General features: G+C 41.0%; 1 protein-coding gene and 1 long non-coding RNA gene across 4 annotated transcripts in view; both read left to right on the plus strand.

Annotated features, from left to right (window-relative positions):
* The window catches only part of LOC101481336 (uncharacterized), a 39,498-nt gene extending 33,629 nt beyond the window's left edge, over positions 1-5,869 (plus strand). The window contains exons 1-4 of one of the 2 annotated variants that reach the window (XM_076881019.1): positions 2,138-2,301; positions 3,784-3,940; positions 4,102-4,178; positions 4,651-5,869. In XM_076881019.1, the coding sequence (XP_076737134.1) occupies positions 3,805-3,940; positions 4,102-4,178; positions 4,651-4,947 (510 nt within the window). In that variant the 5' untranslated portion in view covers positions 2,138-2,301; positions 3,784-3,804 and the 3' untranslated portion in view covers positions 4,948-5,869. Of the gene's footprint in view, positions 1-2,137; positions 2,302-3,783; positions 3,941-4,101; positions 4,179-4,650 lie in introns of those variants that run through there. The other variant, XM_014410530.2, reaches the window with a different exon arrangement.
* A 544-nt stretch (positions 5,870-6,413) lies between these two features.
* On the plus strand, positions 6,414-13,292 carry LOC143415669 (uncharacterized). 2 transcript variants are annotated; one of them, XR_013096103.1, is made up of 4 exons: positions 6,414-6,532; positions 8,812-8,907; positions 11,618-11,707; positions 13,050-13,292. It is a non-coding gene; the product is annotated as an uncharacterized LOC143415669 (long non-coding RNA). The 2 variants fall into 2 exon arrangements; XR_013096102.1 differs by having other exon boundaries at positions 6,455-6,559.
* The last annotated feature ends 209 nt before the right edge of the window (positions 13,293-13,501 follow it).

Consider the following 13,501-nt stretch of genomic DNA (forward strand, 5'->3'; position numbering starts at 1 on the left):
TCTAATGCTGGGCTTACACTGTGCGATTTTTGGCCCATTTTGAGACGATTTTTGAGTCGTGCGACCGATTTGGTGATCGGCCCAATTTTGGCCTTCATCGTGCATCGTGTAGTACACGTGGGGTAACGAGAAGCGATTAACACCTCACGACCAGCTCCCGATCATCAATCGCTTGTGAGGGTGTCACCACAGCCGCTCACACTGCTCACGCGCAAACACGTAAACGTCGTGTGCTTGTTGTTGTGGTCATCTGTTGTCTTCCGGTATTTTCTCCGTAAGCGACCTTTCCTCGACCAATGAGATGAGCGGTAATCTGAATTGTCATACTCGAATTGTCATAAGTGTGGTGTCAGCTCATTGGTCACAAAGCAGGAGAGGGGCTGGGAATTATGTTTTCAAACAAAGCGTTAATTCCATAAACATTTATAGACTACTTTTGATTCTCACTGTATTACGGGACAAAGTGCGTCCCTTATTAGCTCAATACGGGACGTGTACTTTTGTTTCTAAATACGGGACGATTCCGTTTTTTAAGGGACGGTTGGCAACCCTAGTTAACACTCTAGCATAGCATCAGTATATAGCATAGCAAGCATGTCCAGTCAATTGTGACATGCGCAAGCAGTGCCTTCATTAGCAGCTAACGTTAGCCATGCTACCTGCCTGTTACTGACAGTGTTCATGTGCAACACCCTGATAGTTGATGTTGATGCTCCACAAACAGTGATTTGATTGGCTAACGTTGGTTCGTACTGTTAGTGGAATAAATTCAGTCTGTTCGTGAACGTGTGGAGAGTCTTTTGACAACAGCGTCTTTTAGTTTTGGTCATAGTCGATGAGAAACAGTTTCACTGTTTGCTAAAAGAGGTGGACCGTTTGGTGGGAGCAGATCGAACATGTGCTTTAAACTTACTGCACTTCTGATTGGATCTTGTTCACTGACAGAGGTGTTTAGTTATCGTCTTGTTTTCATCATGAACATCAGTGAAACTAATGTGACTCCTGCCTGTGAGTCCAAACATGCTAAACAAGTACCTCCTTTAAAGCAATAGCCATGAAAACTGTAGATTATAAGAGGAAAACTGCAGTGAAATCAAAACCTGTGGTTATCTTTAAAAACAAACCACAAAAAGAATACATACATATGAGTTTCCACCCTTTACATGTAATCTCAGCATTATCACTCATTGTAACAGCTGTTATATGAAAAAAACCAAAGAAATGAAAAAAAAAGTTTTCTGTTTAAACTCAGAGGCAGGACTTTCAGGTCAGAGGTCGGTGTTAACAGAATCATCAAGATTAAACACAGAAACAGAAATATGAGAGAAGACCCAAAGTCAAAAGCAGATCACATGTAGGTGGAGCAAACCGCCTTTTGCCAGCATTCAGTGGTGGAGCTGCAGGTGAGAAACAGAAGACAGGTGTGAGACATGATCTACTTCCTGCTTTCTACAAAGTCTCATCAACAATATCTGCATAAAAGGACACGTTCCCCTCCCATAGCAACAACCCGACACCTTCTCTATGATCCATCCCGCCTGTTCCAGCTGCTGCTCTGGGCACATTTTCATGGCACATTTTGGACCCCTCAGTGTCTGAGATTGTGTGAACGTTACAACATACGTGAGCATTGCTGCTGACCATGTCCATCATATTTTGGTCACAGTGCACCATCTTCCAGCAGGACAAAACACTGTGAGACTAATTGGTGAACAGGACAGTGACTCAGTTCTCGGTCCAGTGGAGAAATCTTGGGATGGAACAGGAGATTCACATCGTGGATGTGCAGGAACTGTGCAACGCTTTCATGTTAACATGGAGCAAAATGTTAGAGGAAGGTTTCCAGCTCCATGTTGCATTTATGCCTTGAAGGATTAAGGCAGTTCTGAAGGTAAAAGGGGGCCAACCCAGTGCTAACAAGGTATACCTAACAACATGAGCAGTGAGTTTAGATTGATGAAAACAACTTCATCATGTTTATTGTAAGTCATGATTAAACTAATTGTGCTATAACTCCTAGAACCTCGGCCTCATGTGTGCAGACGTTTTATGAAAGGGGCTCAAAGGCTGATCTTCACAAGGGGCTGTAACTGAAGGAACAACGCTTCAGGTGTCCTGCAGTGCACCCCCACCCACTTAAGCAAACAATTTAGGTGACAAGGGGAAGGTAAAACTCCCTTTTAACAGGAAGAAATCCTCCAGCAGAACCAGTCGCAGAGAGGAGCAGCCATCTGAGAGACCAGCTGAGGGGAGCTGACGTGGACAGGAGAAAAGACACGCTGTGCACTCTCAGAAATAGAGGTACGAGAGAAGAACATTTTTGTACCTATAGGTACATTTTTTTTAAAATGTTCCCTTAAAAGTACAATACTGGTCTTTAAAAGTCCAGAAATGCCCCTTTAAAGGTTCAATTTGAAATAAAGTACAAATCTGTACCATTTTGACCTGTACTGCAGTGACAGTGGCAGAACGTGGTAATGGGTCAGCATGGGAAAATCTGGATGGGCCTGGTTAATTGTAAAATTCATATGAGATGTGAGTGTGCTCATAAAAGCTACATGTTATAATCAAATCTGTTGGTCCTCTCCTCTGTACGTAAATTATCCTATGATGCAAAGAATATCTGTAACCTACCTTTGTGTAAGTTATGTTAAATTATATTTTTTTAAAAAACACACAATGACATGCAGGCACAACCAAATGATGTTAAAAAAACTGGTCCATTTCCATTTTATTAAGTTCCAGTTATAATTTTTTAATGTTTTAAATCTTTCAAAAACGTGAAATCATTTTACTGTTATGTTTGGACTTTACTTTTTTGCTTTTACTACATCCTAGAATTGTTCATTAATTGTGAGGTTTTTATGGAATTTGCAACATCAAGTTAAACCGAGGTTCTTTGGAAGTTAAAATGTCAAGCAGATTTTTATGTTACGGTGACTACATTTTGTAAGTTACAAATATAGTTCGCCAAGACAGCATAACGGTTTCTAAACAACTGCGCATTAATACCACAATGTTGTATTTCCATGTATCAAGTTCGCAACGCGCATTAATCCCAAAGGCTGAAAAGCCAGCAGCGATGAGTGCTCCGCCTCCGCGCTGACTAGCGTTGACACAGAAAATGACTCTCAGGGGGTTATCCACGGAGGAGCTCCTTAAAAAGTTGATGGAAGAACATGGGTGAATGCTAGCAGTTAGCTAAGTTTTAAACAAAGAAAGGTACAAATGTGGACTATTTAGACTGTTGGTGGAATGTTCAACGTCTGTCTGCCCGCCGTATTCCAGTGTTTTATCAATAAATAGTCAGTAACCGTGTACAACAATGTAAAAAAATCAATAATTTCTCAAAACATGCTAGTATGTAAATATAGCTATTAACAAAAATGTTTTCTAAGCAAAATTTATCGCATCTAACTTGTTTCCCGCTCAAAGGGATTTTAAACAATGGAAGGTACACATTTGTACCATTTCACCTACTTAGTGGGATTTGGGATTTTCGAATATGAGAACTGTAAGCTCTGTGCAGGGACACTGTCTGCAACCCAAGAATTGTTAAGATGATTGGGGAAACAGCTAATGATTTTTTTTGTCTCTAAATCTGATTATTATTATTTTCTGTACTAACTGATTAATCAATCTGTTTATTAGCTTTAGAATTTTTTGTTCAAGGGTTAAAGCACTTTACATTTATCTCCAGTCTGTGTCTTTAAACATGTCAAAAGTTTAAATCCTCAATGTAAAATGTCATTCTTTTGTCTATTCTGCTCTTTTCATTTCCAGTTGTGTGATGAGGTTGATTTAATGCATCCCTGCCAAGACAACATCTGTCGCCGCTTTAGCAAAAACTTCACTGCTGTTCTTCAAATGACCAAGGATTTGCCACTGAAGAAGGTCTACATGGAGGCAAGAGAGAATGCACTGGCTGAAGACATTACAGGTGCTAATTTGACCTCATACAAATAGTAAATTTTGTGACAATTCATTTGCTCTCTCTTCCAAAGATAATTGATGTACCATAGTGTCATGTGAAGAGCATGTTAATGGGAATTTGCATGCTATCAAAATCTAATGAAGTGCATTTGCATCTGTATGACCTAGGAATTGACTTCAAGGGGGCACTTCTCTTGCCATCCATCTTCAAGGAGAAGATAGAAGATTTCATCATCCTTGGAGAGGTAAATGCATGATGCATAGCCTTTGGCCACAAGTTTCATTCTCGTAGTTTTGTTGGCATGGAGCTGAATTCAGCTGTGGTTCAGCATCACAGCTAAGCTAATGTAGGGGAAACACTGCTGTTAATCCACAGTGCTGCTGTGCTCTTGGGTTTTGTCTGGTGTTTATATAGATAGATAGACCTTTATTGTCCCCTTAGGGAAATTCTTCTTCACAGGTACTGTCACTGTCAGGGGTGATTGCTTTTGCCCTTGAATATTATGTCAAACTTTAGCAGCTTATCAAACACTACCACAACAGTCATTGGTCAAGAAGCTTTTTGTTTGGAGTAGGGGCCATGTTTACAGGTTATCAGAATAGACAGTTTTGTTTTGCAGCAAATAAAGAAGGTAATTTGAGGAATCTGTTGAAAATCCACTTGGCACATATAGCTTAAACATACTGTATACTAATGTTTTTCTTCCTCTTCTGCAGAATACTCCCACGAGTCCATACCCAACCATTCGAATGAAGGATAAGAGTTGGACAACTGCCCTCTTAAGACAGTGTCGCTGTGTTGTAACAGTTGAAGGAGTGGATGTTTGCTCGTGCCGCTCGCTGGATGAGGCCTACATCTCAGCATTCTCCACCTTCTTCGTGTTCAACATGACCTACCCTGCATACTTCAAGAAAACACTTGTCTTTCTTCAGAACTGCATTGTCAACATAGGAGACCAGGGAGACAAACCCCTGCCAGTAAGTGTCACCAGGGTACTTAACCAACTCTATTAAATATGCCCCCACCCAAGTGTCACTACCTTATTCACTACCCAAGGCTGATTTTGATGCATGGTCCTCTTCGCCCTTTGTGGTGTATGGGATATGAAAGCAAGCATCAATATTTCAAAAATCTAGCGAGTAAATGCAAAAACTTTGTAAACATCACTGCAACTCTTAACAATCGTCATCAAATGAAACAGTGCTGGGAGTTTTCTTCAGATAAGTTGCTTGTTGACTTTGAACATTCACTCAGCACAAGTGTCAGTGTGCCATTTTCATCTCTGCCAGGTGACTTACAGAATGCTCTGGAAATGAACAAAAGTTTTACAGATGTGCATTTTCAGGATAAAGTGCTTCAGTGTGTGTCTGCTATATCTGTCAGCAGTGTCAAATATGAACTTGAGGATGTTTTTGTAGTTGGCCATGTACACACTGAAGCCATACCTATATTCCTTAAAATCAGGTATATTTTGAATGTTGATACTTGTTGGGTATTGTGTGGGAAACTGTTACTTCCTCGCACTTATGAATGTCATTTCCATGCTTACCAAGTGGCAGTTGACAATGACTGGATCCTGTTCAATCCAGGAAATGAATTAGACTTTCAAGCTCTAGACACGTATTTAGTTGATGATAGGCTGTTTGTGTCCTTGAGGTATTCTGTGTGACGTGATTGCAAGAACATTTTCCATTGTGTTCAGGTGTTTAATGTCTTTATGTGATTGTTTACTTTTTCTTTTTTTTTTTTTTTTAAATGAATGTATTTTTCTTGACATGTCCTATGGCAATATACGAATGTAATCAAGGATGTATTTCTGTGGTTGTTTAAATGCTTTGATGTGATTGTATTATCGAAAATAAATGGTTAAATAACCAAATATTTTGGACTATTGGGGGTACATTTTTGTCTCTTTAGGTACGAAATAGGTTGTCGCTGGGGGGGTACCCTCATAGGTACCCTATTGTACCCTTTTCAAGGGAACATTTCTGTACTATAGTTTCAAGGTACATTTATGTCTTAGGAAAGTACATGATTGTACTTCAGATGGTACAATTTCATAAGGTACAAAAATGTACCAAGCCTAAAGGGTACAGAAATGTCCTTCAAAAAGGAACACCCCCAGCGACAAGCATTTGTACCCTTTTTGGTACACTTTGGTACCCCTATTTCTGAGAGTGTGGAAGAGAGCCAGAGATTAATAATTACTAATGATTCAGTGTAGAGAGGTGTCTAAACACATAGTGAGGTAAGAAGAAACACTCATGGGAATCCCCCAGCAGCCTAGACTGCAGCGTAACCAAGGCAACTGTAGTTGTGATTTGAGGCACACAGAGAACAGATTGTTGACGACTCTACAAACTTACCCACTGGAGCAATCATCAGCTGGATGGTGTTGATGGTATCAGTATTCTCAATGTGAGTCTTCCATTGGTATCTTTCTTTGTCGACGGCCAGACACTCATATGTTCCATTCTCAGCCTGCGTCACATCCTGCAGAGCCAAGGACAAATTCCCACTGTCCATCCATCCATCCATCAGATGCAAGCGGCTAGTTGAAGATGGATACTTGTTGGCTCGATGAGACATCTTGCTCTGGTACAAAAGTACTTTTTCTCGCTTTAGGTCAGTTCTCCTCCACACTACAGCCGCAGTGGGATAATCTTTATGGACCTGACACGGCAGAATGACATCCTGTCCACACTCAGCTCTGATAATTGTCAGGGCTGTAGGAGAGAAGAGACAACACAGGACAGAATCAATCTTTTCTAAGTACATTTCAAGGCAAACGCTAACTCTCTCTCTCTCTCACACACACACACACACACACACACACACACACACACACAAACCCATGCATGCACACACACACACACACTTCCTGTAACAAACCCAGGAAGATAAGAATTGTGTCACCAACTCATCACTTGCATGATCCTGAATCTGAAAATAGAATTACTGTGATTCTAAAAACAGGCCTTACTGAGAGCTGTGTGTGTGTGTGTGAGAGAGAGAGAGAGAGAGAGAGGGAGAGAGAGTGTTCACCCTGACACGTGTTTGTGGGGACCAAAAATTGGACAATTAATATACTTGTGGGGACCAACAGACCTTATGGGGACAAATTCTTGGCACCATGATTTTGAAGACATTTGTTGAGACTCAAAATGTGGTGTTAGTGTCAGAGTTACAGATAAGTTAGGGTCAGGCATTCAAACTCACATTCGCACCTATGGGCAGTTTTTGTTACCAGTTAATCTGACTGTGTTGAAAACAAACATGGGGAGACAAGCACAGAAAGACCCCAGCCTGATGGTGGAATTAATGAAGTAACTTTAAAGTTTAAATCATGTAAGTCTGAGTGAGAGCGATAAGGTGTGGTTGGACATCAGATAATTAAATATCAACAACTTGATTGTGACAAAAACAAAAAACAAAGAAAGAAACAAAAAAAGCAACATTTTACAACTTCAACCTAAAGCGCTCCATCTATGCAAGATAGCATGGGTGCTGTGTAGGAGTAAAGTCAGTCAAGTTTTTGGTGGTGCTGTCACTTGTTTTTTGTTCTCTTTGTGGTAGAGTATCATTTCCTGTTCCTGTTACAACACACACAGTGATAGAGAGGGCCAAATGAAACTTTCCGAAGCTCGTATTGAAAAAGGGTACAGTACTCGAGGCTTTTCAACACAAGTTTAGGAGTGACGGCGTTTGCAATGTTCAGCGTGTTTGGAGTCTAAAGTCAGTGTGTTGTCTTGTGTAGTTAGTGTGTAGTGTAGTCAATTGTTTTGTTGTGTGTGTCAGAACATGAGTCGACTGCTGAACGTTACAGGTGTTACAGGAGTGATACATCTCCTGCTGTCAGGCCTGCAGGTATCAGGCTGTTGTTCTCCTTTATCTCATAGTGGACAGAAATTATTTTTTGGAGTGGCACAAATAATTTGTGTGGCATCAAATTTGATGCAGAACAGCTGATTGTTCTGTAAATAGTTTGAAATGTTTATTTAAAAAAACACCTTGGCTGCATCTTTAGATAAACAGATGCAAAAAACTTTGTTGTTTGCAAAACTCAGTCACTTTTTTGAAGAAGTAACTATATAAGTAATTTCCCAACATTGGTCATTATATGCTGTATTTTGCAGACAGCGTTACAGGACTCTCTCCCAGACCACAGACTCATACTCATAAAGTCAGAGCTTTATAAAAAAAAAAAAAAAAAAAAGTTGTGCTTTCAAAATTGGAGTTCCAGTTATTTTTACTTCCAGTAGTGTTAACATACTACACAGGTCATGAACAAGATTTACTTTTAAATTTTCATTGTAAGTGGGCTAAAGCACTTAATTAAAAGTAGTCTAACATAAATCTAAATGCTGTAATTTGATTATTTTAATAAACCAAGTAACTTGGATGGATTTGATGCTGGCGTGACCACAGTGCACACGTCTGCTGTTGCTCACAGTGGTCCAAGGGATCGCTCAGGGAGTTGAAAAATCAGACACATGAAAAATTAGAGGGAACATTGCACATCATCATGAATATTAAACTGTAGTGTATATATTGTATAATATGAGTGAAAAGTAAACCATGTGACATGTAAACTTGGGTTACTAGGAAAGACCAAAATAATTTCTTTGATCAAGCATGTTGAATCTGACCAGAAAAGCCCCGAAATGAGAGGGAGCCACAGAGAGGAGGAGGATACGGGCTGTGAGGGACACACAGTGGACCAGTCCTTAGACCTGTGTGTCTCACACTGCCCTGTGATGACACTCCATACACGCAGTTTCATTAACACTAATGAATAATAATGAAAAGATAAAGTAATGAGTTACTATAGTTCTCAGTTACAGCCTCATGTTTACTCCATATTCATCTCTTTTCAGACATCAGCAGGATCAAGGATGACCCCCCCACCCCAGTCTGAGGACGTTCCCCACCACATGAATGGGGGACGGGAGGCACAGCTTCCAGCCCAGCTGGTAGGAAAGTCCTCCTTGGGTGGACTTCTCTGTAACTATGGACTCTGCCTGTTGTCATGCGTGCAGACGTTTCAGTCCATAGACATTTCAGCCAGTGCTTTTTAAACATTAACTGTGCACATGTGCGGGATGTGAAATCTTCTGTTTCATTGTTAAATGTTCATTCACTTTGTTTGTGCTCCAAATAAATTCCCTTCATAGATGAAGCAGTTCAATTTTGTCCTCTTGGTTTGGTTCAATGCCCCCATGAAAAAACACCCTGAGCCCAACCTGCTAAATCTGGTGTGGAACTGCCACTGCTGTGAAGCTTCATCTTCATGTATCAAATTCTGTACTTAAAAAGTCCCCTTCCACTCATTTTCATGTCCATTTCCTGCACAATGAAACCTGAGGCAATGCTTAAACATGAGTCTGTCAACACCTATAAACACAACAGCCTTCATGTGCATGAATCAGGGTCTGTCATTTAGCAAAGAAACTTCAAACACTAGTACAAAAACAATCAAGCGGTCCTTCCAAATCTCATATTTGAGCGCACGGTAATAAAAACACTTGAGGATAATCAGGGCCCGTGTCTGAATCTTGACAGATGCAAAAATAAACAGAAAACAAAACAGCAGATTTTTAGTTAGAGAAGTGAAGAAAATGCTGTTTTCATTTTCTTCCCAACATTAGAAGAGTCTAACATGATGCACACGTGTAGAAACAGACACATATACCTGTGCATGAACACTGCTGTGCAGACAAAACACACGATTTCCATCTTTCTCATGCAAAAACTCACCTACAGATCTTGTAAACCGGCAGAGAAGAATCAAAGCCAACACAGCTTTGCTGAACATGGTTGTATTCTCAGCAGTGGAGGTGCAATGCTCAGAGCTCCTTAGTCCTCTTGGGTTTGGGGGATATGAGCGCTCATAGCAAGAGGACTGCAAGGGTACAGACCTTTATACACTTGAGTGTGCTGACAGCAGTCATGTGCTCATGTTGCGTCTGGCCCTCACTGTCACACTCACTGTTTCCACTAACACATCCACCCGGCTGAGCAGCTGCACACACGTGTCTACACTCATACATGCAGCTGCTGAGAGTGACGTCAGGCTGCAGGTCAGTAACCATGGTTTCAGGCGACGCTCTGAAACTGATGATTCCAGCCAAAGATGTCAGGTTATTGTTTCCATGCAGAATCAAGACTGAAGACAAATAAATCCACTTTCTGTTTACATAGTGCTTTACTGTAATTCCCATGGTAATGCTGACTTATAAAAACAAAGGTGATCCATCAGTCCAGATGAATAATGTGAGCTCATTTAAGCGCACGTTTGTGTATTCAGAGCCATGAATGTTGATGTACTCTGTCCACTGATGACTAGTCATCCACCCATTCACACACTGGCGATGGCAAGCTGCATTGTAGCCACAGCCACCCTGGGGTGCACTGACAGAGGTGAGGCTGCCGGACACTGGCGCCACCGGGCCCTCTGACCACCACCAGTAGGCAACGGGTGAAGTGTCTTTCCCAAGGACACAACGACCGAGACTGGCAGAGCCGGCAACCTTCCGATTACAAGGCGAACTCCCAACTCTTGAGCCACGATCGCCCCCCATATAATACATATATTAGTAATTATTTTAAATGATTGAATATTTTAAATAAAAGTACAGTTATGAATCAGTTAAACAGCTAAGAGAGCGGGGTGAAATAAAGGCTTTAAGTCTGAGGCACCATGAAAGCGAGTTAATAGAGAAAGTTTAAACTCATGATTAAAGCTGGAGGACTGATGGATGGGGAGCTGTGTGTGAGCACTCCTGCAGGGATGGGGCTGCTGGCTGGAAGTAATTACTGAGGTTGGGTCAAGGAGATCGATCAGAGAGACAGTCTGAATAAACATCAGCACTTATTCGTTCAGTTTTATTCACATAGCATCAAATCAAATCAACAGTTCATGCACTTTATATTGTAAAGACCCTACAATTACATTCTTACAGTTAAAACTGCTGTAACTAATGATCTACATGGAAACACATCTATGGAGAGGAAATCCACCTGCTGAGGGTCACATCTGCATCATTGTAGCTACAGTGGATGTTTCAGTGTCAGGACTGAAGGTGGAGCTTTGTGTGTCTCAGGGTGAGCCCGCAGCAGCTGCCTCCAACCGAGGACATGCCTCCATCACTCTCAGCACTGGAGCCCCCCAGGGGTGTGTTCTGAGCCTGCTGTACTCGTTGTACACATATGGCTGTGTGGCCACTACCAGCTCCACCACCATCATTAAGTTTGCTGACGACACCGTCGTGGTGGGCCTGATCTCTGATAACAACAAGACGGCCTACCTGAAGGAGATTAGGAAATATATATTTATATATTTTTCTTATATATTTGTATATTGTGTATTTGTGTATTGTGCATTTTGTTGTACAGTTATTTTATTTTTAACTTTAATATATTTTATTTTATTCCTTCCTAGCTAAATTTACCCTTCATTTTAATTTTCATATTTATTTCCTATCCTATTCAGTCTTTTTTTTTTTCTTTAGGTCACGAGCAGTTGTCTAAGCATTTCACTGCATATCGTACTGTGTATGACTGTGTATGTGACAAATAAAATTTGAATTTGAATACTTTACCATCTTAAATCTAACAAATTCCTTCATGAATTACATTTAGTCAAAGGTCAAAGGTCAAATGCTTCTTTGTCTTTCTCCACAGAACCATTTCCATCCTGGACCACAGCTCTCCTGGCTTTTCTTGTTGTTTCTGGAGGTCTTTTATTCTATTTCTGGCAGTATTTCATGTCAGGTGAGTGTCTCCTACTACAGACAGCTGTCTGAAACATGCTAACACTGAACCCTCACACAGAACGTTTATGGCCTTTTTATCTAATAATGACAAAACAACGTCTGAGCCATGATCCTCATGTTGCTTTTAGAGAAAGTCATTAATACTTTTTATCAAGAGTAATATTACTATTATAATGATACTTCCCAGGTTATTGTCATGTGTTTTACAAGAGAAAAGGCATTTCTCTGAGCAATTCTTTCTTTGCTGTCCACCCACAGATGCCGATTAACATATACAATAGAAATAGAACATATAATACAAATAGTACAAATAAATAAATGAAGACAGAAAACAGACAAAATATGGAGATTTGAAACAGAGATGCGTGAAAAAGAGCTATAGCTTAATATGCAGGATGACCTGATGTGCAAAAAATCATTATTACTATTCAAAGTGGGTCGGCTGTTCAAGAGTGATGGCAGTGGGGAAGAAGGAGTTGTTGAGTCTGGATTTCAATTCAATTCAATTCAATTTTATTTATACAGCGCCAAATCACAACAAAAGTTGCCTCAAGGTGCTTCATAGATACAGAGAAAAACCCAACAATCATATGACCCCCTATGAGCAAGCACTTTGGCGACAGTGGGAAGGAAAAACTCCCTTTTAACAGGAAGAAACCTCCGGCAGAACCAGGCTCAGGGAGGGGCGGCCATCTGCTGCGACCGGTTGGGGTGAGAGAAGGAAGACAGGATAAAGACATGCTGTGGAAGAGAGACAGAGGTTAATAACAGATATGATTCAGCAGAGAGGTCTATTAACACATAGTGAGTGAGAAAGGTGACTGGAAAGGAAAAACTCAATGCATCATGGGAATCCCCGGCAGCCTACGTCTATTGCAGCATAACTAAGGGAGGATTCAGGGTCACCTGGTCCAGCCCTAACTATATGCTTTAGCAAAAAGGAAAGTTTTAAGCCTAATCTTGAAAGCAGAGATAGTGTCTGTCTCCCGAATCCAAACTCCAAATTTCACACTTCTAAACCTTTGTCTCGAGGGCAGAAGTGTGAACAGTCTGTGTTGGGGGTGTGTGGGGTCTTTGAGGATGGAGGCAGCTCTCCTCTGGACTCTGCGATGGTAGATGTTCTGCAGAGAGGGCAGCTGAGTCCTGATGATCTTCTCCACAGTTGTTATCACTCTCTGCAGGCATTTGCGGTCCATAGCAGTAGTACTGCCGTACCATGCAGCTGGTCAGTGTTCTCTCTACAATGCAGCTGTAGAACCTGCTGTAGTCCTTGTGGGTGTTTTTGACCAGTCAAATCTTTGTATTTCACTCTCTTCTCATTGTGTTTGCTGTTCTCTCAGAGTGTCGGGTGGAGGTGGAGGAGTCTGTCTGGTTGCCCTTTAAAACCACAGCTCAGCTGCCTGAAGACACTCTAGTAGAGTGGTGGCACCGTCCTGAGAAGCCTGACAAACAGGAGCGGGATTATAGAGACCGAGTGAAGATGAAAGACGAGCGTCTGAAAAGCAGACAGTTCAGCCTGACCTTTAAACGCTCCACAGAGAGAGGAGGACTCCCCTCAGTTATTACATTCATTCATTATTACGTTCTTAGCTGATCCTACATTACAAAATGATTTTAACAATGAATGCAGTGGTGAATATGCGTTTAACCTTCCTGTCATGTTCGGTTTACATGTTTCGATTTACAACTTAAAACACTCATAAATATTGTGTTTTGCATGCCATTGCCTCAAGACCTTATGACATCCTCCATACTATGCACTTGAACATATAACAGTGATTATCGCCTCTTT

Source organism: Maylandia zebra, unplaced genomic scaffold (assembly GCF_041146795.1).
Source record: "Maylandia zebra isolate NMK-2024a unplaced genomic scaffold, Mzebra_GT3a scaffold02, whole genome shotgun sequence".
Lineage (NCBI taxonomy): Eukaryota > Metazoa > Chordata > Actinopteri > Cichliformes > Cichlidae > Maylandia > Maylandia zebra.